This window comes from Hemitrygon akajei, chromosome 10 (genome assembly GCF_048418815.1).
Source record: "Hemitrygon akajei chromosome 10, sHemAka1.3, whole genome shotgun sequence".
Lineage (NCBI taxonomy): Eukaryota > Metazoa > Chordata > Chondrichthyes > Myliobatiformes > Dasyatidae > Hemitrygon > Hemitrygon akajei.
In genome coordinates, this window is record NC_133133.1 from 51,098,210 (window position 1) to 51,122,994 (window position 24,785).

Sequence of the window (24,785 nt, forward strand, 5' to 3'; positions counted from 1 at the left end):
GTAATCAATTCTGGATAGATGGAGATTTTAGCACCAGGTTAACTGAGTTACATAATGGTGACTGACAGTGAGCTGCTGCCAGTAACCCTGGTGTTATCTGCTTGTACATTTTCTTGCTTTGACTGTGTGGATCTCCTCATTTGAAAGATATGCAGGTAAATAGGCTACAATAAATTGGTATGAAAAGGTGATGAAAATATGGGGGAAATAAAAATAGAAGTAGCATTAGTGTAAGTGGATGGCTTATGTTGACTCTGCAGCTCAGAGCCTGTTTTTGTGCTAAATGACTTCACATGAAAGATGGTGTAGACTGTGGGGATTTTTGATGAGGTGAAATACTCTGATCAAGAAAAAACAGGATATGACTTGTGTGAATCATTTGAGAGAATGGTTGAGATATTCTTGTGCAGATGGTGGCAAGTATTTAGAGTTTGCAATGATAGCCAAAAAAGCCGACATTTCTTTTTACCATAGTTCAGCAGAAGGATTGGAACTTGATTGGAGTTGCCAACATTTCTGTGCAGATCTGTTTGCATTTATCATCATAAGTGCCACTGTGTTTGTGATTCCCATTCAAACTTACTCAAAGAGCTTTGCCAATGATTCCCATACTGAACTCTAAAGTTGAATTTGGAGAATCTAAAGGTGTAGTGCAAATGTTCTACAATTCTTCAGCAGTTTCACTGGAGAATATACTTGAGTCAGAATACATCTGATGCTGAAACAACAAAATCATTCATTTGAATTAAGTGGCAGTGCTGCAAGGGCCAAAGGTAAGTATGAAATAAATTGCATGATACAAAATAAAGCATTCTGTCATGTTTTAAATTGAGTTGTGTTTTTTAGCAATTTGATAAAGTACATTTGAAAGTGGATAAAATAGTAGTTTTTGCACTGGTTTTGTAAATGTTTGATATATTTGACAATTGGCAAAGCTCAGCCAGCTGATTTTTTTTAAAAAAGCAATTTTGTTGGTGGGGTTTGCTCTAACAAGCTCACAAGTCACATCACCGCAGAGTCCTGCTATTTTATGTTGTGAGGCTTTAAGAGACAAGTTAACATCCAAGAGCTCAGGTAACCTGCTACTGGCAGCAAGTTCTGGTCCGTTGACTTGTGTCAAACCTGATATCTTACAAGCATAGAATGGAGAGGTGTGTGAAAGTGCCTGGATAATAGCAGCAAGTGAGATATAGATGAAAATGATGAGGTGTGATGTGGAGAGGCATGAATGGGAAAGCTGACAGACATCAGAGGTAAATGCTAGAGTAACTTTTGGGATATCAAGCTAAGGTAAACATTACAAAGGAAGAACCAGTTGAGACAAGTTCCACCTGTGGAGGTTGATACAGAAATGTTGATGGAGGCTGTTGTGGTCAAATATGTTGATGACTGCATAAAGATGAATGAGAAGGGATAACAATCATTTACAGAGTCAGTGATTGTTTTATTTTGGATCAAATTCTGATTGGACAGATGAAAAGTTAGTTGTAGGAAAAATCTACACGAAGCAAGGAGGTTAAAACATATTAAAGGAGTTTGAAGTTGGACAGAGAAAGTAAAGAGTGGGTTTTGGTTAAGCGGTGATAGTGTTTTCTGCAAGAGATGTATCTTCACATTACTTAGAAAGCTAAAAGTGACTTTTGGTAATTGAGAGACAGCAGATCTTGGGTTGTTTCACTACTAGTAAAAGATCTGACAGTAGACAAAAGTGAAATTAAGGGAAGACACATTTTCAGGGCTAATGCCAGAGTCTTGGCTTGGTACGAAAAGTCATGGGGAAGCAGCATTGGAAGGAGGTAGTTCCTCTTACTGTCTGAATAAATTTATGATTGTTGCATAGAGGAGTTGGAAGCAATTCAGGTAGTTAAGTTATTTTTACACTTTAGATGATAATGGAGTATTGAGCTGAGGATAATGAAATTGGCACTTAGTCTGTTCACTTTATGTATCAGAATATTACTAAGGATCATCATTGGCATCTAGTCGTTAACTGGAAAGAATTTGTTTTACCAATTGTGCTGTTGATTTTGTTTGGGTCGTACAGCATAGCGTGATACAACACAGAAGCAGGCTCTTTGGCCCACCTAGTTTGTGCTGTACTGCTATTTTGTCCAGTCCCATTGAATTACGTATCTCTCCTCTTAAGCAAACCTGCATCCACCACTTCCGCTGGCAGCTCATTCTGTATTTGCCCACTCTTTGAATGAAGTAGCTACCTCTCAGGTTCCCTGAAATATTTTACCTTTTAGCTTAAACCTATAACTTCTAGTAGTGGTCACACCAATCTCAGTGGAAAAAGACTGCATGTATTTACCCTTTGAATCCCTCATAATTTTGTATATATCTATCAAACCCCCCCCCCCCCCATTTCCTGTCGCTCAAGGAAAAAATATCCTAAACTATTCAAACTTTGCCTATAATTCAGGTCCTCATGTCCTAGCAACAATCCTTCAATTTTTTTTTCTGTACTCTTCCAATCTTATTGATCTTTCCTGTAGGTAGGTGACCAGAACTCCGAACAATACTCCACATTTGGCCCCACCAATATCTTGTGCAACTTCGACGTAACATCCCAACTCCTGTACATGATACTCTGATTTATGAAGACCAAGTGTACCAAAAGGTCTCTTTATGACACTATCTACAAATGGGTTTAATGTACTGAGGGAGTTCTGTATTATTGGAGAAGATGTAATTAGATATTACCTTGCTGCGTAGTTTATTCTTTCAAGTGGACCTAAAGTAACCCAGTGAACTACTTTGAAGGGTAGGGGGTGTTTTGATGTTCTGGATAATATTTCTTGTTTAATCAGCATCACCAAAATATCTTGTTATGTTATTATCACATTGAAAATGGGAGCTTGATTATTATGTATCTTGCATTACTTTAATTTTTTAAAAGTCCTTTGACAGGCTTAAACTGCATAGAGTTGTTCTGAACATTTTGAAAGGCACCTTTTAAATACAAGCAGTTCTATATATATATAGATAAAGGAGATGATGCATTCCTAAGATAGGAGTCAGAATATACCCTGTACAGATTAGATTTGCTGAAATCATTGTAGAGTTGGAAATAGCACTCTGTCCATAATCATATAATTCTGATTAGATACGAGAGAGGTTGTCAGAGGATTGGAGGGATGCAAATGTTACATATCTATGCAGATTAGACAAGAGGGATAAATGTTGCATCTAAACAGCATGAACCTAATGATGGTGTTTTGAGACCATATCAAGAGCAAAACTGTTAAGCACATTTATATTTAGCTAACTTGATTAAATTCTATTTTTTGTAGTAGCGGTGGGGGCTGATGAGGGTCATGCCATTATGTTCTGCATATTAACTACTGAAAGCTGTTTGAAAAAGAATGAAAGAATGGACTCGTTACTGAAAATGAATAACGGGACTGAAGTGGGAGTGGCTGCAGGGATATATGGGTAGTCATGAGTTAGCAAATAGATTGTAGTGGGAAATCAGTCTTTTTGGACAATCAAAAAATGGGCAGTTGTGTTCCAAGAACCTACTTTGTTTCTGTAGGTCTTTGTTGAGCAATCCAATCAGTCTTGTACATCCTTTCTGCAAATTATTGCTGCGAGGTAGAATTTAGAGAGGACAAATGTGGATCTAGGGAGAATTGGTTATTGGGTAAAGGGATCGTTTTGTGAGCACATATAGACCTTATATGACGTAGATGCTTCTATGTCTGTTGGTTTGTGGATGTGAAACATTTTGTTGTTTCAGCGTATTGTTCAAAACCTTTTCGCTCACTACTTTCTCTGGTACATTGATAGATATACTGCTGCTTTCTGCTCCCACAATGAATATGAAAGTTTTACCAATTTTCCTGCCAGTTTTCTTCTCTGGCTTGTATGTGGCTCATTTTTAATTATTTCATTCCCTTCAAGTTTCCAAATCCATTTCAGGGATTAGGTTCATAATCTTATCTTCTGAATTGGAGAGAATGGAATGATATAACAAACTTCTCAAAATCAGAAAGAAGGACATAGGTTGCAGATGTATGAGAACACAGTTATCTACAAGTTCCCCTACAACTTAGAAATATATTACCAGTCCTTCATTGGCACCAGGAGTAAATGGTGGAACTCCCTACCCAATAGCATTATGGGTGTACTTTCACCAGAAGGCCTGCAGCAATTCAAGAAGGTGACTGATCATCCTTTCCTCAAGGCAATTAATAATGGGCAATGTATTGTGCTTGCCTGCATTGCAAGTTCCTCTACTGAAAAAAGTGTATCCATTGGAAGCCTATATCTATGGATATAGGCAATCAGGGGTTTCAAAAGGGAAATGGACGAGAGAAAAAAATCTCTCCATCAGATGTCTGAATGTTCCATGAACACATAAACATCACCTTGTTAATCTGTTTTTTTTGGTGGATTATTTATTTATTTTTGTGATTTATGGTAATTTTATGCTTTTGCACTTTGGAGGCCCTCCATTGGTTGGGGGTCAACCATGGCTGTTGCGTCCTAGCAGTCATAACACAAGCCAGGGCACCTTGCACTTTACTGCTGCTGCAAAACAACAAATTCCATGTCGTGTAAATCAGTGATAATAAATCAGATTCTGATACATCTAATTTTGAATCAATTTTCTGGACCCCAGAATCCCATGTGTTGAAAGTAAAATTTGGATTAATAATCATTAAAGTGAATCATGTAACAATATTGTACTTCAGTAGCATTCTGTTTCTCACTATAGTTTGTAAGTTGCATTTATTCTGTTTGTGCTTTTCCCTGATGTGTTTTTTTATGTAATAAAATTGGGATTTTGCACAAAATCCTCACAACTCATGAGCATTGAGTCATTTGAGAGAAAGTGATTGAGTGCTGGTTGAACATATACCTTGTGTATTAGATGCTGGTTAAAACTTTACTATCAGCCCAAGTTAATGAAAATACATATGTTGGACTTTTAAAAGTTCAAGTACAAAAAATAACTTGATTAAAGTTGGTTAGACAAATGGGGTGCAATAGTTGATAACATTAGGGAGTGGAGTCAAAGTTCATCAACATATATATGTCACCATATACGATCCTGAGATTCATTTTTTGGGGGCAAACCCAATAAATCCAACTGGGCATTAAACTAGTGTCCAAAAGACAATGAACTGCAAATACAAAAAGAAAGAAATAATAAGAAGAAGAAATAAGCAATAAATATCGAGAACATGAGATGAAGAGTCCTTGAATGTGAGTCCATAGATTGTGGGAACATTTCGGTCATGGGGCAAGTGCAGTTATCCTGTTTGGTTCAAGAGCCTGATGGCTGAGGGGTAATAGCTGTTCCTGATGTTGTGAGTCCTGAGGCTCCTGTAACAACTTCTTTCTGGATTCAGACCAGAAGACATTCTGTTCAAGTGCGGGCATTTGTGGTTTTGTTTTACATATATAAAGATTATAAAAGTGGTAGGAGTGAAGTAGAGGAGTAATTGATTATTTTATAGCATTCAACAATTTTACAGCTAATGTATTGCTGCATGTTTTAGGCATTTAAGACTGGTCTATGTGGAAAATAGCTGTTTCCTCTGATGTTGGGGGATTTATTTTATTTTAAGTTTTCAAGTCTATTGAGGATTTTAAGCAACTTACATGAAAATATTCTTTCTTTCCACAGGAGAACTATTTTGCATGGAAAACAACTTAATAGTTACTTCTCATAGCATAAGGTGAAATATAATTTTCTTTATGAATAACAAGCTAAATGTAGTGTAGAGTATGATTGTAGATTCTCTGATGTTCGATTTTTGTAATCTAGAGGATGGGTGCGGTTACATTTGTCTGTCTGCATGTGCACTTGTGTATTGTTTTAAATGCAAATAAATTTAGGTTGTAAGGGTGTATTTGGGTGCAATGAGGGAAATTTGGTCCCATAGTTTTAATAGTTCACTGTGGCACTAATTCGTACCTGATTAAAAAGAAGCAAATTAAAACAAAGTGGATGCTGACTTACGTGATCAAAGCCAGAAAAATAATTTAGACTCTTCTGTTGGTTTCAGTGGCAGAGAAAAGAAAATCACCAGTTTTAGATTTTTCAAGAATGTGGCGAAGGATGCCTTCTATATTTAACCAACACACTGTCACTGACTGGTTAGCTGTGTGGGTGTGTAATCAATAGAGAAAGATAACGGAAAATATCATAATATTTCCAAACCTTGTTTAAGCTTCAGAAGAATGGGAAAAACTAGGACATATATTCAGCATAAATTGGGCAACTATCCATTATCCAAATTAATTGTGCTTTTTCTTTTCTCATTTCCTTTATTCAGTGCATAAATTTGAAAGTTTAGTATGTTTTCTGTGAAGCTTTTTAAACAATGCTTTTTCCCATTCTCCTTGTACTTTCATAATTATTTAAAATGTATCAGTTTTGTTCATGCAAATGCTTCTTTCTAAACTAATCTTTAATTTTGTGAAATTTTAAACATTTTAATTGATAGTATTACACCATGCTTAGAACAGTGAAATTTGGAGTATTTAGAGATGTGGGAAATTTACATCAACTCCTTTGCTTTCTATATTGCGTAACTGCCATTTTTTTCAATATTTAGTCTGAGTCATTGTGTAAATAATTAGGAAAAATATGGTATACTTTAGTATTTTAAAGGATCAGAAAAACATAATCTGACAGTCCCACAATCTGACAGCGGAGAAAAATTTAACATATACATCTATTTTTTTTCTATAAACGTGGATGATCATTTTCAAGACATTGAGTTTAGTGTGCCATTGCCATTAACACTTTTTGATAGAGGAAAATGTTATGAATATTTTTTTATTGGGATATGGGAAAAGCAGCCAGGCCCTTTGAATTGGGTGGCTTGCCGCTCTGATTCAGAGGCAGTTTGAAATCAATTGTCTTGTCATTCCACACCAGGTAAGAACGGTGGCTTTCTTTATGTAAGGAATGTTAACAAACCAAATGAGATTTTCATGGTTGTCTTAATGACTGTTCATCATATTAGTTTTTTTATTCAAATATTTAATTGACTGAATTTAAACTGTCCAGATGCAGTGGTGGGATTTTTAACTCTTGATGCTGAATCTTTAATCCAGCCTTCTGCATTCTGCATTTGGACTGGTGCTCCTGTAACTTTGCTATATCACTTATTGTACCTAATTTATCATTTTAATGATGGAGTACCATTCATTGTTTATAAGAAAGATATGAAAGCAATTGACTTTTATCAAAAACATAATTGCTTAATATGATCAGGTGTTTGTGTGCTGGAAGCACACTTCTAGATTTTTGTTTCTGGCCATCTGTGCGTACAATGTGATTGTGCATGTATTGCCCATTTTCAAATGCTATTTTTCCTTCTAGCATGAAAGAAAGCTATCCAGGCAAGCAGGTGGAGTAATTCCTCTAGCTCTCTTGTTTCCCTGTAGCCTATACTTCTTACATGCACAATAACACATACCTGATTTTCTCACGAGTTACAGCAGCTATAACGCACAGTATTTGGGATATGGAAAGAAACAAGCAAATCTGGAGGAAATCTATGCAGTCACTCAAGGACAGCACTCAGGCTTATTTTTGTGAGGCAGGTGTATTAGAAGCAGAGCAGCTCTTTGTCCCTTATGAGTCAATTCTACAATATTGCATTATGGAAGACTGATGTTTAATTTAACATTAAATAAGAGTGCATGGCCTTACCAGGGCATGTGCTGGGGAGTTGGTGGCCATTCCTCTCAAACCTCTACCACCTCTATATGTTCTTTCCTTTCCTCTCTTGCTCCAACTGTTTTCTTTCTCACCACTGTGATTAGTTCTTGCTCTTGGGACTATATCATATCCATCTCTGCTATGATGGTTGTCCCTTTTCCCCTTCCTATCCCGATCTCTATTGACCCCTTGACCAACTCAAACCATTGTCTGATTCAATAAGCCTTGGGCCTCACAAGCAGTGGAGTATTACTGCCAGTTAGCTGGGGGTGGGAGCAGGTAAAAGTGGCAGCTTAGCCTTGCCTTAAAGATACTTTTAGCCCAAGGTCATCTTTTTATAAATACAAAATACTGTTTTATGCTAAAAGTCTAAAGTAAGTCATGGAGTGCTATAAAAACTCAAGGTATCAGGAAGCTTGTGGAGAGAAAAAAAACGGGAGTTAATTTTTATCTGATCAGACCTGTCTGTCCCCATATGTTGATTGACATGTTGACTACTTATAGCAGTTTCAGAGCCTGTGTCTGTTCTTAATTCAGTTTTCATCCAGCTGCTTTATTATTGCAAAGTTAGTAGCACCTATTCCTTATTTCCAAGTTCCCTACATTGTCGTTCATGAAAAAGATTACACCTAGTCTTGCATATCTGGTGATTATCATTGAAAAACTATGGGTATTTCTCACTTTATGGATGGATGATTTGTAAATTTTCACTTTTGACTTTTTTTAACAGTCTTGATTTTTTAGGGTACATGCTCTTGATATTATTTTCAGCTACAATATACAGCATAAGGATATGCTGTACCTTAAACCCTACATTTTGGCCAGCCTTTTCAAATATTGCCATTCTTCTTAATGAAACCTAACCCTTTCTGAAATCAGTTAAGCATAATCATCCTGTGATTTGATTAGAAGTCTGGGTTCATGACTAGGCAAATGAACAGTATGTTGGAACCATTCTGTAATACAAAGTGTGTTCTATCGTATAATATTTTGAACAGTTTAATGCAGAAGGAATTGAGGATGTAACCTTGTTAACAACTTTATAAAGATAATTTTGTTTGTACAATTCAGACATGTAGAACAACTTAGACAAATGCACTTTTTGGGTTGGAAGTTCATTTTAGAATAAAATGCTTAAAATCTGCTAAGAATAGTTGTAATAAGAACCAGTTTGGCTGATACACTTAAGGTTGTTCAATCATATTCATCTTAGTATGAAGGTATATGTATGTTGTCTACTATTGCTTTAACCGAGTTCAGAATGATTCAGTAGAGTGATAGAAATAGCTTTGAACTGGCAGAAAATTTGAAATGGATCTTTTTCATATAAATTTGTAAAGTGTGAAGGGTGTGTTTGATCTGGATGGCATACACCTACTTATTTATAAGGGGTTTAAATTAGCTTGAGGTAGAAAGTGTGCTGTGATCATTTGCACAATCTTACTCCTAGTTATTTGGTTTAGTTCTGAATGTAGGTTATTTTTCCTCCTCTACAGCTACTGGCAAAAGCTAATTCCATATTATTAGCAGATTGTATGGCATACCTCATACATTAATAGATTCAAAAATGTTTTGCATTGAGTTCCTTCAAAGTAGTCTTAGCAGCAAAATGACTGTTTTGGTACATTGAAGTGGAGTGAGCAATGATTTTGAAGATGGTGGCAAGGCTCTCATGTAAGCACATTTCTATACTAACAGGTGAGCCTCAGACACAAACGAAGAAACTCCAGTTTGTGAAAGGATAGCCTTATTTTCAGTTAGTTGATTTTTGATTAGCTCTTTTGACATTAATCAGTAGAGTGTGGTTGCACACTCAGAGAGTGAATTCTGGTCAAGCCTGTAATTCTTCAAAATCCTTGCTCTTTATCTGGCCGCTCCTCCCTGTGAAGAGCAGTGGAGATGAACTTAATTTTCCTTGAGCAGAGAATGTTTGGGTGGTATTTTGCAAAATTTGAAAAATTGTAATATGCCCTACACCAGTGGGGAAGATGGTGTCACCATGTGCTACCTATGGTGATGGGATTTTTGACCCTACTCTGTAACTGTGCAAAACTACCATCATCTCAGTGGTTACTTCAGTTGTTTAAGAATGATTGGAATGACTGCTGCAATAATCTTTATTATGAAGTGATCATCACCTGCTCTACATCTGTCAACTATCCTCGCCCCCATAGCTTTTTCTACTGTACAGGCCATGTCTCAATCTCTTTGATAATACTGAAGACTGAGAGGAACAATTACCAAATTATCACTCCTAGTCTGAATTCTGGAAAAGTGAGAACAAAAATTGTACACTATTATGATTCTGTCTGAGCTTCAGATATAGTAATGAGATTAACCTTCTCATTTAACCTCACTATAGACAACAAATCTGAAAATATTTGATTGTTTTTTAAAACTTTACATATGGTGAGAGGGGTTCAGAGTCACTTTGGGTGCTAAATGCTATGATTTCAATATGAATTGGACACATGACATTGATGAACAGAAATCTTGTACAGTTGTAACATGGTATCCTAATGCTGATTTAACTTAATAAAATGCCATATTTTTCACTTGTACAAGTTAAATCCCTTCCCCCACTTCCTCAGTTGGTCTGGATATAGTTGTAATTCTGGACAAGCTATTTCACTATCCACTATATCACCAATCTTGGTGTCATCCAAAAACTGACTAACCAAACTTATCCAGATTGTTAATATAGATAACAACCGTGACAAACAGCAATAAGTCAGCATTGATCTCTGCGGCATACTACTAGTCACAGACCTTTGGTGTGAAAAACAATTTTCCACTATCATCCCCTGACTCTTTCCTCTAAGCAAATATTATATCAAAATCAGAATCAGGTTTATTATCACCAGACAACACACACAAAATGCTGGTGGAACACAGCAGGCCAGGTAGCATCTATAAGGAGAAACAATGTCGACGTTTCGGGCCGAGACCCTTCGTCAGGACTAACTGAAAGGAAAGTTAGTAAGAGATTTGAAAGTAGTGGGGGGAGGGGGAAATGCAAAATGATAGGAGAAGACCGGAGGGGCTGGGATGAAGCTAAGAGCTGGAAAGGTGATTGGCGAAAGTGATACAGAGCTGGAGAAAGGAAAGGATCATGGGACGGGAGGCCTCGGGAGAAAGAAAGGGAGAGGGGGAGAAGCACCAGAGGGAGCTGGAGAACAGGCAAACAACTAAATATGTCAGGGATGGGGTAAGAAGGGGAGGAGGGGCATTAACGGAAGTTAGAGAAGTCAATGTTCATGCCATCAGGTTAATTCCACGTCCCATTCCCATTCTGATATGTCTATCCATGGCCTCTTCTACTGTCAAAATGAATCCAAACTCAGGTTGGAGGAACAACACCTTATATATTGGCTGGGTAGCCTCCAACCTGGGTACTTTGTAGGCTAGTACCCAAGATGGAGCCGTCTAAGTTTACAACCTTCTGCAGCTTCTTTCAGTCCTGTGCTCCTCCCACCCCTCCCCATTTTGAACAGTGATGCAGCCTGTCAGAATGCTGTCCACAGTACATCTATAGAAGTTTTTGAGTGTTTTTGTTGACATACCAAATCTCTTCAAACTCCTAATGAAGTGTAGTTGCTGTCTTGCCTTCTTTATAACCGCATCGATATGTTGGGACCAGGTTAAGTCCTCAGAGATCTTGACACCCAGGAACTTGAAACTGCTCACTCTCTCCACTTCTGATCCCTTTATGAGGATTGGTGTGTGTTCCTTTGAATTACCCTTCCTGAAGTCTACAATCAGCTCTTTCATCTTCCTGATGTTGAATGCAAGGTTGTTGCTGCGACACCACCCCACTAGTTGGCATATCTCGCTCCTGTACGCCCTCTTGTCTCCATCTGGGATTCTACCAACAATGGTTGTATCATCAGTAAATTTATAGATGGTATTTGAGCTATGCCTAGCCACACAGTCATGGGTATAGAGAGAGTAGAGCAGTGGGCTAAGCACACACCCCTGAGGTGCACCAGTGTTGATCGTCAGCTAGGAGGAGATGTTATCACCAATCCACAAAGATTGTGTTCTTCCGGTTAGGAAGTCGAGATCCAATTGCAGAGGGAGGTACAGAGGCCCAGGTTCTGTAACTTCTCAATCAGAATTTTGGAATGATGGTGTTAAAAGCTGAGCGATAGTTGATGAACAGCATCCTGACATAGATGTTTGTATTGTCCAGGTGGTCTAAGGCTGTGCGAAGAGCTGTTGAGATTGCGTCTGCCATTGACCTATTGTGGCGAAAGGCAAATTGCAGTGGGTCCAGGTCCTTGCTGAGGCAGGAGTTCAGTCTAGTCATGACCACCCTCTCAAAGCATTTCATCACTGTAGATGTGAGTGCTACTGGGGGTTAGTCATTAAGGCAACTCACATTATTCTTCTTAGGTACTGATATAATTGTTGCCTTTTTGAACTTCTGCCCGTAGTAGTAGATGTTGAAAATGTCCTTGAATACTCCTGCCAGGTGGTTAGCACAAGTTTTCAGAGCCAGCTACTCCAGTTCCCAGCTACTCCATCGGGACCTTCTGCCTTGCGAGTATTCACCCTCTTTAAAGACAGCCTAACGTCGGCCTCTGAAACAGAGATCACAGGGTCACCAGGTGCAGCAGGGATCTTCACAGCTGTAGTTCTACTCTCCCTTTTAAAGCAGGCATAGAAGGAGTCGAGTTCATCTGGTAGCAAAGCATCGCTGCCATATTTCACTTTGACAGAAGTAATGTCTTACAAACTGTGCCGGAGTGGTTGTACATCCGATGTCGCCTTCAACTTCATTTGAAATTGTCTTTTTGCCCTTGAAATAGCCCTCTGCAAATCATACCTGGTTTTCTGGTACAGACCTGGGTCGCCAGACTTAAATGCCACAGATCTAGCCTTCAGGTGACGACATATCTACTGGTTCATCCTCAGCTTTTGGTTTAGGAATGTACAGGCATATTCTCATTGGCACAGTTTTTGCAGGCACATACTCAACCACACAGATTTTAATGAGGTGGGTAACAACTGCAGCATACTCATCCAGATTCAAAGCTGAATCCCTGTGTACAGTCCAGTCCAGCCCTTTATCCTAAGTGATTTAACCTTCTGGACCAGTGAGACTTGATAAAAACTTTGCTAAGATCCATTTAGGCAACATCTATTACTCTGATGTATGCTTCTTTTTTCCTGACCAGATCCTCAATATCTTTCATAATCTGGAATTCCCCAATTCTGCCAGCTTTGCCCTTTACTCTGATGTTACTAAAATTAGCTTATCCCCAATTTAAGACATTAACTCGTGAATCAATCTTATCTTTTATTATAATTATTTTAAACATCCTAAATACTTTGTGATTTTCTGAGTTAGTGTGAAGATTGAGAAATCATATTTGATAAATCTGTCAATTTTTCAGAAGGTATAACCACTGGAATTAGTAACATAAAATCAGTAGATTTAATGTATTTGGATTTTCAGAATGATTTCAATTTTTTGTGAGATCATACATAGTCCAGAAACAGGACATTTACCCCTTTAAAGCAATGCTGACTTTGTAGAGAAATTAAATCTAACTGGAATAGTAATAAAATATCTTTTATAAACATGCTATTTACTGCAAAGATTAATCTGTGATTTCTGCTATTTATAATAGGTGGGACTGAATGTAATGTATCTAAATTTTCTGACAAGTGCAAATCTTGCTGGATATGTGAGCTATGAAAGGATCTTAATGTCTGAAAGGAGATGTAAGCAAGATATGTAGATGGGCAAGTGAGATAAAATGCAAGGAAATGTAATGTTAATTATTTTGGTAAAATAAATTATTTATTTTGGTAGGCAAAATGAAAAGTATATTTTGTTTTAATTATGGGAGACTGGTGGAGGGGCCAGCATTACTTTATATAAATCACAATGCAACTACAGCGGAGTCAAGCATAAATGCAGAAAAAAATCATCTGTTTAGGGCTGAGGGGAGAATAAAATTATTCATTCAAAGAGTTGTGAATTTTTGACACCTAGAAAAAAAATCCAGTAATTGATTAGTTTTTTTTATAAGACTGAGTGTAATAGATATTTGTGAATAAGATAAATTGAGTTACAAAGAGAATGGTGTGTAAAGGTGATATTAGATGTGTCATAATATTATTGAATGGTATAGTGCTTCTATGCTGTACTTAAAGCCTAAAGGAAGAATGAAGCTCAGTATGTTAACATCTCTAGCAAATAGAAATATGTAAGCCTGCAAATATAATTGCATTGTACTACATATTTGAAATTGGCTTTTTTCCCTCCAGAGTAGAACTTGATTGTGACCATGTTTGAATTAAATCATGTCACTCCAGAAAATAGATTGGCCATTACTGACTGCAATTTCACTTCTTTGGAACATTGCTCAGAAATTAGATAAAGTTGTTCCAAGAAATACCTTTGTTGGTTATTCTCAGAAAAACAATGTTAATATGTGCTCAGCATAATTTGATGCGAGCCATGGCCTAATTCTGTTCTTATGTTTTATGTCTTATCTACATCTGGTTCCAGTCCAGTACTGCGAATTTGCGTCTGTTGCTGTTCTTTGGCTTCTAGCCCCCTCTCTACTATCATATAATCACCAGTAATTTGCTGACTTCCATTATTAACCTGGTTCTCTTCTCCAGTCCCAACTTCCACTTGCTTTGGCATCCTTTGAGCACCTCCATTTGCTTCCATCTACTTTATAACCATGTTCTATTTTCATTCATGTGCAAAAGAAAAGGTACAATGATCATTTGGTAGTGGCCACAGTTTGGGTTCATATTCTACATGAATTTTGCAATCTGCCCATGTTACACTACTAATCTGTGACCTTCAGTACTGAAGCCTTTCAAGGCTACTACTGCTTTATGCACAAACCCTTCTACATGGTTGAAATAATAGCTGAAAAGCATTTAAAAAATGTTCACCAGTTTCCTTTGATCAATTCATTTCTAATGCTCATTTAAAATTTTTGAAAAAGACTCAACCCCTGTGCCATCAGAGACGATTTTCAAATCATTGTCTTGCGTGATTATCTGGGGAGGTGGATTGTTCATTTGTTTCATTAGGATGAGTAGCTTTTTCAATGGATTTTGAACTTAGCATTTAGACCTCCATCTAAGAAATGGAAAACAGAATTAAATAATACTCTATTTAACATTGTATCAATTATTTCATGTTTCTATCATCTATTAGATTATGTTTTTAATTAATTTCTATTGATATAAATGTACTGGATAATTAAGAAACAAAGAGTTATGATTGATGTGAGTTTTCCTGGACTGGGCTGATTGGAAGTATTAGTGAAACTTAGTCATGGTTCACTTTTGTTCATGCAAAATCTAGATGATTTAGGCAGCACATTTAACTAAGAAGGTTGTAGAATAATTTAGAAAGATATGTCTATAACTAAATGCAATCAGGTATTTTCAAAGGAGTTTTTGCAGAACACCAAATTGCTTCCAGGTCCTCCTTGTTTAGGGCGTACTTTTAAGAACAGAGACCCTTCGACATGGTGTCCAATTGGTCATACTTTTTCTAAATGTCACCTGCTTAAAACTCTTACACATACATTGCCTGTGAACAGCAATTAATAAGAAGCTAGTTGATCCTGTCCATCTCCATGGAGTTCTCTGTCTGGATCCTTTTTGCAGGTAGGTCCCCATTTAAGATTTTAACCTGCTTTCTGATTCTACCCCTTTTGCTGCTGTTTCCTTTGTGCTTCCCACCACTAGCCCTTCGCCTGTTTGCATCTGCCATTACTCCTGTGGACCATCAAATATGGTTATGTGATGTGAAGTATTTTAAAAGAAAAAAAATGACTGAAATGAATAAATAATGATATAGCTAAGTCAAGTAAAATGAGAGTAAACAGAGAGACCAGACAGGTGAAATAACTTGCTTCCTAAGAGGGTGACTGTTGGTGAATAAGACCATAAAGAAGGTCAACAGCATTTTGAGTTTACACATGAAAATGAAAAGTGGAAGAGCAAATTATAAATTTGTATAAAACATTGGTTAATTTACTGTTGGTTTCCTGTTTAAAGCTCTGGGAACTGTTTTTGTAAAGACTTTACAGAAAAAGTGAACATGCACCTTAATGGAAGTTTTTAAAGAGGTATTGGTTGTTACAATGGGGATCATTAGTTTAAAGTGGTCTTCAAAGGACAATTATCTACAGATAGGGTATTGGTTTCTTGTAGTGTTCATGAGCATTGGTAACTAATTCAGATATGATCAATGTTTTTTAGCCATTGAAGAAGACCAGTCAGAGCAATAATTGAGAAGATTTTTTTTGTGATTGAGTGAGATCAATGGAAATTAGCTGATTTGTTCTTTCTACCTGTCTAGCACTGTCTTAAGTCATTTATTTGTACATGTGCTTACTTTTGTATGAACCATAACTGTCAGACAATTCAATCGTATTTTGTTAGAAAGTGTCAAAACTACAGGGTTCCATAATGTTGACTTAAGAATGAATACTTACACGCACCCTGCATCACTTTGGTAGTAACAACAGAGGTTGGGTCCACACCTAAATCCTTGGTGCAGAACCATAATAAGCATCAGAAATTGTGCTTTTTCTCTTGGATTACCTATAAGCAAAGTCAGAAGGGATCTACTAGTAATAATTAATCATTCTTTTTAATAGGAGATCTTCACTCACAGATGCAGAATCCAGGAAAAGTGCTCCACAGCTTGTAGGGACGGAAGATACTTGTATTAACAACCACACTGAAGTAAGCGAGATTATCAGCTCATCCAAACACAGTGGAAGGCTTTTATTCTGTTTGGCCTTGATTTGATTCTAAATCTGAGAGGTACTTTTATCATAGTATGAGAAAATTGCCTATGGGACTGAAATTTATTCTTTAATCTGGATTTAACATACTACAAATTGTCTTTCTTTATTAAATACTTATATTACTTCAGTAAAACTCCAGTAATCATTCTGAAATCCTGTTGGTTCACCATCAGGCTTTCTCATTATTATCAGTGTTAGAACAAGTCTATTTTGTTTTATAGCTGCCAGACGTGAGGCTCATTTCCAAGTCTTATTCATTTTTCACCACATCTTATTTTTTTTACTGAAAATCTCATAGCGCTTCATTTTGCATGCTCTCTTTCAACCCAATGTGTTCTCCTTCCTGTTGCTTTTAAACTTACCAAGGTCCAGTCTCCATCATTTCTTTTGAATTCACCAAGGCCCTGTTCCCTCACGCCTCTTAAGCTCACCAGGCCCCTTTCCTGTATTTTAAATTTAGTGGTTCTGTTTTCCTTGCTCCCTTTGAACTTACTAGAAAATTTATTAAAATGCAGTATAACATGTAACAAAATGGTGTAATTGTATCACCATCAGGGAGGAGATACATAAGGCAAAAAACTCGTGCTCAGTGTTTTAGGGACAACATCTTCCCCTCTGTATCAGATTACTTAAATGGTCCATGAACACAGCCTCACTATTCCTCTTTTGCACAATTTATTTATTTGTAACTCACATTTCCTGTATTGTACTGCTGCCACAAAACAATAAAATTTAATGACGTCAATGATAATAAACCTGATTCTGAAAAAAATAGTGTTGGGTATCAATAGAAGTAAAATCTAGTTGTCTGAAAAAACTTGTCTCGTACTATCCAGGTCCTGAGGGTGCTGGATTATTGTAATTTTATTATATATATTTTCTTTCTGTTTATGTTCGAGGCTATTTTCTATTTTGCTAGAATTTTTGTAAGACTTGCTCTTCAAATAATTACTGAAACTTAATTTGGATAAAACAACTCACTTTCTCCCTTCCTTTTGATTTACCAACCACCAAAATTGATAGGGTCTCGGATTCTAGAACAATATGACAACATGTAACTTTAGAAAGAACTGGGCTCTACCACTAAATTCCCAGTGAAATTTGATGGCAGAATACACTGACAAATTTCAAGAAGACTGCACTGATAGATTTGGAGGCCAGTCCAGAACAGCATATTGATGCTGATATGTAAAAATGGTGACTTCTCCCTTCAAAAATTTCTTGCACCTCTTCTGACTATCATCTAAATTTGTTCCTTCACTATCATTCTTGTCTTCCTTTCTTTTCTTTCTATGTCCTTCCATGTATCTTCCTCTTCTTTCCACCTTTCATTCAGCTTCGTCACTCCAAGCCACTTCCACTTTCTCCCCTTTTTCCACTGCTTTCTCTGTTATTGGATTTATTCCACCCCCTGCCTTTATTTATACACTGGCTAATAATTGCTCTTGACTTTATCTTCCTAACTTTGTATTGACTTAGGTAACAATATAAAATTAATACAGAATCAATAGTTAGCATATTATTTGAAAAAAGACCAAAAGGAAAGGAGCTATAAGTAGTATTGCAGAACTATGGGCAACAGTCTGGCTTAGTGTATAAAGAGTGTATCTTTGAGATTAATGGATGAGACTTAAGGGATGGGATTGGTTTGTAAGAGACATGTAGGCCAGTTAACACGTTAGAAAGTTACATGATGGTTGCTAGAATAAGGATACAAATGTGGAAATTCCTGAAATTTGAAGAGAACTAGCAATCACCAGAGAATCCACTAATGGTGGAGCAAATATAACAGAGACTCTGAAGACTGTTTATAGAATTGGATTAAAATGCAAGAATTCAAATGTAATACTTTCCACAATTACATCCAGTAGCAAAAAATAAGTGAAGTATAGACTAAATGGATCAATGTGTAGCATGAAAGATGGTGCAGAGCTAAGTGTTTCAGATGTCTAACCCATCAGGAGAAACTATACAGCTGAAGGAAACACCATAGGCAGATGGGTTTAACTGCATTAGTTTCAGGATATCAAAAAGGATCCTGAGTGGCTGAATTGGAGACAATTGAAATTAGAAAATGTAAGTTGGTAGGGAAGAAGGGGATGCTGGGGGCTGTTGGACAGAGAGTTTCTAGTGAAAGGATTAAACAGCCTGTGGTGTAATAGAGATGTACTTTGTGCATATTTGAGAAACAATGGCAGAATAAGTGAAAATGGGAAGTGCAACAGTGGGTAAAACTGCAGTATTTTTATACTAATTTGAGTAATTTTAGAAATAAAACTAAAAAACCTGATTACTGTTTTGTGTTCATCAGTTGCACTATGCCTTACCCATTCTTTTGTACCCTCAGACAGGACTATTCAAATGTTCCCCTATCTTTCTTCCCATTAATCACTGCTCACAAATTTCAGCTCAGTAATTTCATTGGTCAGTTATATTCTTACTCAAGTGTACTTATTTTCCCATTACCTCTGACCCATTGCATTTGTTCTCATTGACTTTATTTCCCTAGATCTGGAGATGCCGTTAATTTACAATTGCCTCATGTTTAAATACCTCCATGGTGTCATGCCTTCCTAATCTTGTGTAGCCTGACAACCTAACCAGCTGGCTGCACTTGTCCAATTCTGACCTCTTGTGCATTGCTATTATGCATCATTCCATTGTTGGCAGATGTGCTTTCATACATTTAGGTCTGAATTCTGAAATTTACTTTTTTCTCTATTACACATTTTGTTCTTAATATTTTGTGATTCAGTGTTAAATTTTCATTTATCTGATTTGCATGAATTGCTCTGGGACATCTAACTCCATTAAAGTTGCATCTAAATTTCAAGCTTTTTTTAGAAAACGGATCTTGTGTATGAATTGTAGGTCTATTGTTATTTTGAAAAATACCTAATGTTTTTTTTTGTAATATGTTTCTATATAAATGATACTTTTATTTTTGGATTCCAGCAGTTTAATGCAGAATATGATTTTTAGGGTTTCTCACTTTTGCAAGCACAAACACATATCCATTAATGTGCCATTTCAAAAGTATGTGGCCTACGTAATAGAGATCAATGACTTACTTTATTCTGCCTCAAAGGTGTATTGTTGAAAATCTTTTTCCTGAGCTTCTTTTAGTAGCCTGGCGGGTGCTAAAAGAATTGTGCAGCAAACGATTACATACACTGGGAGGTTTTGTTCTCTCAGCTAAAGTGTGCTGCCCGATATAGTTATTAACCCAGTGGATTGAAGTATTTTGTAACTATGCCACTAGATTAGCAATGAAAAGGCTGAGAGTTCAAATTACATCCTGCAAGTTGTAAAGCTGGATTCAGTAAATATGTTGTGCACCGTCAATGGAAAAATATAAGCATAGCATCTGCTAGAAACCAAAGTGGTTAATCCGTATTTCAGCAGGAAAATGAAGCTGGCATCTCTGCTTGGAGTGACTTCCTCAAGAACTCAGTTCCACATTATTCTCTCATCTTGAACTGCTGTTGGAAGGACAGTAAAAAGGGCTGCTACATCTTCCTGGCAACAGAGTTGAAATTTAATTTGTTGCGTTGAGTAGACAAATGGGGCAGCCACCACTATGTGGCAGGTTATTCCTTTGTATTGGGCTCCAATGGTGACATAGAGATGCATTTCATAGCTGAGGTCTGTTTGGAGAAGTCTTCGTAATTTTCATAGCATTCCATTACGGAGACGTGGACCGAGCATAAAATGTGGCTCAAATTTTCTTCTGGACAGCCTAGGAATCATTGGACCTCCTCTTGCAGAGAGTATACTCTATAATCGTTATCTGGGAGATGTTTCAGGCCCCATTCTTTGTCCCTTACTCTTGAAGACATCCTTACTGTAGTTTATAATTCTTAAAATATTGTATCTTCCTGTTAGCTAGCTGGCAAAACCCAAGTTCAAGCGGAAATTTGACTTCATTTTGGTGTAGTCTGGAGCTATAACCTTCGTAGGCCTTGTGTGAGAGTTATTACAAAGACTTTAATATCTTCTGAGGTATCTGGCCACACAAAATTAATTCTGTTCAAACCACTATTGTGTTTTAAGGACATTTATGGAAAGGTCAGTAAATGTGGGTGTGATCGCAGACTTGCGTCCAATGAATTTTATTTTAAAGCCTACAATTTAGAATCAAAGATGAGAACTAGGCACCAGTGAAGTATTCAATGGGTATTGAAGTACACCTAAATCATGCAGTTTAGAAGCATTGGTGCCTTTTGGCGTATGAAAATAAGCCTTAAAAAGCACAAGCTATAGGTAATGTTATATGAATCTCAATGAGGCTTTTTTACCTATCAGACTTCAAACTCATTCTTAATTAAATCGTGAATTAAAGTATTAATTTAAAAAACCCAGTAGTAATATAAGGTAGTGCTAGTTTTAATGACAAAAATAGTCTTATTTAAATTTCTGTTGATTACCATATCTTTTAGGTGGTGACTGAACGAATGAGCAATGGTGTCCAACAAGTCGAGGGGCATGAAAGTAACTTGTTGCAGGAGGGACTTCAAAATTGCAAGGATAATGACTCTGAAAGATCTGTTCCAAAAGAAGAGGAGGTCGCCCTCATGACCACTTCAGATGCCCAATTAAAGACTGACAGAATTGCCAATGCGGAAAATAAATTGGTACATGGGGAAATGCCAGAAAATGGAGATAACAAAATGAAAAATTTGGAGATTGTGGGTATGAATCGGAAAGCACAACAACCTCAGTCAAAAACCACTTGCACTCAGGATAATGCTGGGGAACCAGGAAAGACTGTAAAAGAAAAATTGACTCCCGGGAGTGAAGCTTCATATAAAGGGGTTCCCTGGAATGATCCACAATTAGACAGTGCTACATCAGGGAGTCACCACCCTTTTAATGCACTGGGTTCATTAAACTTATACAAACCTTGCTTATCAGCATCTCAGAATTTACATAAAGTGGGTCAACCTTATTTTTCACCAATGTTTAATCAGGGTCCACATTTGATGTACTTACCAGCAGCAAGCTTAAGCCATCCTCATGTTGCACTTTCCCTTTCAACAACTTTAGGTGTTACAGGGGTGCAGACTGTAGCATCATTTTCGCAAAGTAAAGCTGGTAGCCCTAATCTGGCACCCATTCGGCATTCATATTCTCATCCCTTGACTTTCAGCAGGCCCTTGACTTCAGATCCTAAAGCCAAACATCCTGCTGATCGTTCTCAGCCCCTTCTTGTGAAAACAAAAGCCCATTTGGAACCACCTCAGAAGCGACAGTTTTTAATTTCTCCATCTCACGCATCATCACCATCTTCCCACATTTTTTTCAACCTGGGCAATGAATTGCCTTCATCAAGGAAGAATTCAAACAATCAGTTACCCAAAATTGCTGCCTGCAGCCCCACTCATCAACCTTCACTTGAGCTCTCAGAAAGCTCACAACCTCCATTCATGGTATTCAGATCTCCACCTCAACTTGAGAAGCAGATATATCCAGAGGGATCCCATGATCTGCCTCTTGATTTGTCAGCAAAATCAAGCTGTTATGGTATAGGGGTTAAGCAGAATTCATTACCTGAGCTGAGGAAAACACCACCAATGCCGGTGTTAACTCCTGTTAAAGGGGATAGGTCATTTTCTCTATTGCACTCTAAAGGTGATGGCATTTCCCCACGTATACCTCAAAGTGGCTACAATACCAGCAGTATTAAAGGAAGCACTGGACTGACACCCTCGCTTATGGTTTTTCCTGATACTATAAGAAATGGGGCTACTCTGCAAAAGAAACCAGTTGCTCCTTTAACATTTCAGCCATCGAATCCAACTGTGTCATGGGTGAAAAGTTCCAGTAGTTCGGTGAACCGAAATCCACGGACTTTTGTCGGCGTGGCTAATGCTATACCTGCATCCATGTTACAGATTGTTAATGGAGATCCTAAAAGTGCTGCTAAGCAAGAGCCAATTTCTATTGTTTACCAAGGAGACAGCCAGTTGGCACTTCCCAATGGCAACAAAAATGGGGAGCCCAAAAATGATGTGCATGAAAATCACGTTGTAAAGGAAAATAATAATAATTCACACAACTCTTTTGTATCTTCCTCTAGTGAAATAGCATCATTTCCTTCTCCATTCCTCATTGGAGGCAGCATTCCCATTAACCGCCTATCATTTGGTAGGGATAAAACTCTGTTTCATCATTCACCATTATTATCAAATGGCAGCTGTTCTGCACCACAACTGTCACTAACTCAAGGAATTCCTTATGGTGTGTCATCTTCCAGAGGAGAATATACTTTGTTTCAAAGCCCACATCATTTAGGGGCTGTGTGGACCCCTCCTAAAATTCATGCAGAGAAGATGAAGGAAGACCAGCTACAGACAATGGGGTCACCATTGTCCAACTTGGAGTCAATTGTTCAGAACACAGCTTTAGAGCTGTTTGCAGTTGAAAATAAAAAGGAGTGCCCTAAATCATTCAGCCCAAATGCAATAAGTAAGGAAGGAATTCCTTCCAAAGATTTGAACCAGCCAGCCCCCAGTAGTGCAAATATAGTTGACTTAAGCCATTTATCTTTTGAAAACCAAAATAAAAATAGTCAGAAAGATCAACAGAATTCAGTTTCCACAGTCAAGATGGACAAAATGGGTAAAATTAATAAAGGAGTTGCCAATGAAAGTTGTAAGACTTCAACAGGTCGTGTGGGTGATGATGAAAAAGTTCATAATAAAGAACTAGAAATCCAAGGATTAATTACTTCTTTGCCGTTAAGCAAACAGCCTTTCGTTAATCAGAGCCATAATCATAAAGATCTTCCTGTTGCAGAATTGCAAAGTGACAGGAATTTAGAGGTAGTGGCCATACAGGAGTTAGCAAGTGGAAGTACAACATCCTCCATGTTACCTACAGATACAGATCTATCAATGACTAAAGGTATGTGTAATGAAAAAGAACTTTGTACTGCTGGACCAGTCAAACGTACTGTTACCAAAGAAAAGGATGGTTCAGTGATGAATCCAGTTTCTAAATGCAAAGGACCTATTTCAGTTAGGTGCAATGCAAACCCATCTAACTGTGTGGGAGAGAAGTTCAAATGCACTAAGAAGGAAGATATTGTGAGTTCCAACAGGTTAAATCGAGAAGAGCAGACCATTCAGGTAAATTACAAATTTTAACATTTTTCCTTTACAGTTAGGATCCTTTACAGTTAAGTACTATAATGTTCAATAAGCAATGTCAATCAAAACTGTGATCTAGCTGTTTTCCCAGAAGAATTTTTATGATTAGTGATGCATAAAAATACACTTCAAGTGATTAAAAAAAAATATCAGCTCTTAAAACAATATTTTTGCAATGTATGTTTGTAATATCTAATTGTATCTACTCATTGGATAGCAAGTTATTTTCAGATGTGTAGAATAATTTGGGACTTTAAAATCAACAAAACAACCAACAAAATTAGTGTTCAGCAAATCATGGCTATAAATCCAAAGATGAACTATGTTTAAAATCTTTTATCTATTTACTCTGTCTTTTAAAAGTGAATGCTACAGTAGTACAATATATGATCCTATGTTATCATTGGGATTTGGGTAAACATGATTATAGTTGTATGGAACTTCCATACTGAGTTCATTGAATAAGGTGTGTGTGCATTGGGTACATTTGTGTGAGAGAGTATTCTGAGGTGAACAATGGAAAGCTGAGGTATGGTGATTGTGATAACAGCGATTTAAGATGATGAAGTAAGTGTTCTATATCATACATAACACATGGTTATAAAAGAATGTTAGTTGTTAGTGAAGATCAGGTGGTAAGATAACTACAGTGTGTATTAGGAGATAAATAAGCCTTGATGATAATTTTATAGTAATTTCATTATCATGTTGAGGATGGTCAAATTTACTTTATAAAATGTGGTTATAATCAAGATGAGGTGGTAAAATTTTCTATGTTGTCTGTACACTTAAATGTATTGGTAATTGATTATTCTATTTCATTCCTACTCACTATAATAACTGTTAATGTGCAGCTAGAGAATTTGCAAGATCATATGATTCTTCCAACTTGGAAATTTTATGGGCAAGATCAACTGACATGTTACTGTCAGTTACAGTAGTAACTACTGCCAAATTCTTTTCATATTGGGAGGTAGGAAATTGGATATAGATGACTGTATGCTTATATTCCACAAACCTTGCCTCAGTTTACCAGGGCTTCCACTACAGTACTGAGTTCTCCATAGAGCTGAAGATCTTAGTAGAATGTCCTGGCCTGTGTATCAGTTGATAGGATTCTACAATTTAGAAGTACCTGAATGAATC

The 24,785-nt window shown here is 37.1% G+C and overlaps 1 protein-coding gene across 7 annotated transcripts in view; it reads left to right on the plus strand.

Annotated features, from left to right (window-relative positions):
• The window catches only part of LOC140734382 (BCL-6 corepressor-like protein 1), a 220,510-nt gene that overhangs the window by 116,571 nt on the left and 79,154 nt on the right, over nt 1-24,785 (plus strand). For 5 of the 7 annotated variants that reach the window (XM_073058255.1, XM_073058257.1, XM_073058258.1 and 2 more), the window contains 2 exons: nt 16,336-16,423; nt 20,928-23,618. In XM_073058255.1, coding sequence (XP_072914356.1) covers nt 16,336-16,423; nt 20,928-23,618 — 2,779 coding nt within the window. Of the gene's footprint in view, nt 1-5,638; nt 5,691-16,335; nt 16,424-20,927; nt 23,619-24,785 lie in introns of all 7 variants that reach the window. The other 2 variants (XM_073058260.1, XM_073058261.1) reach the window with 2 other exon arrangements.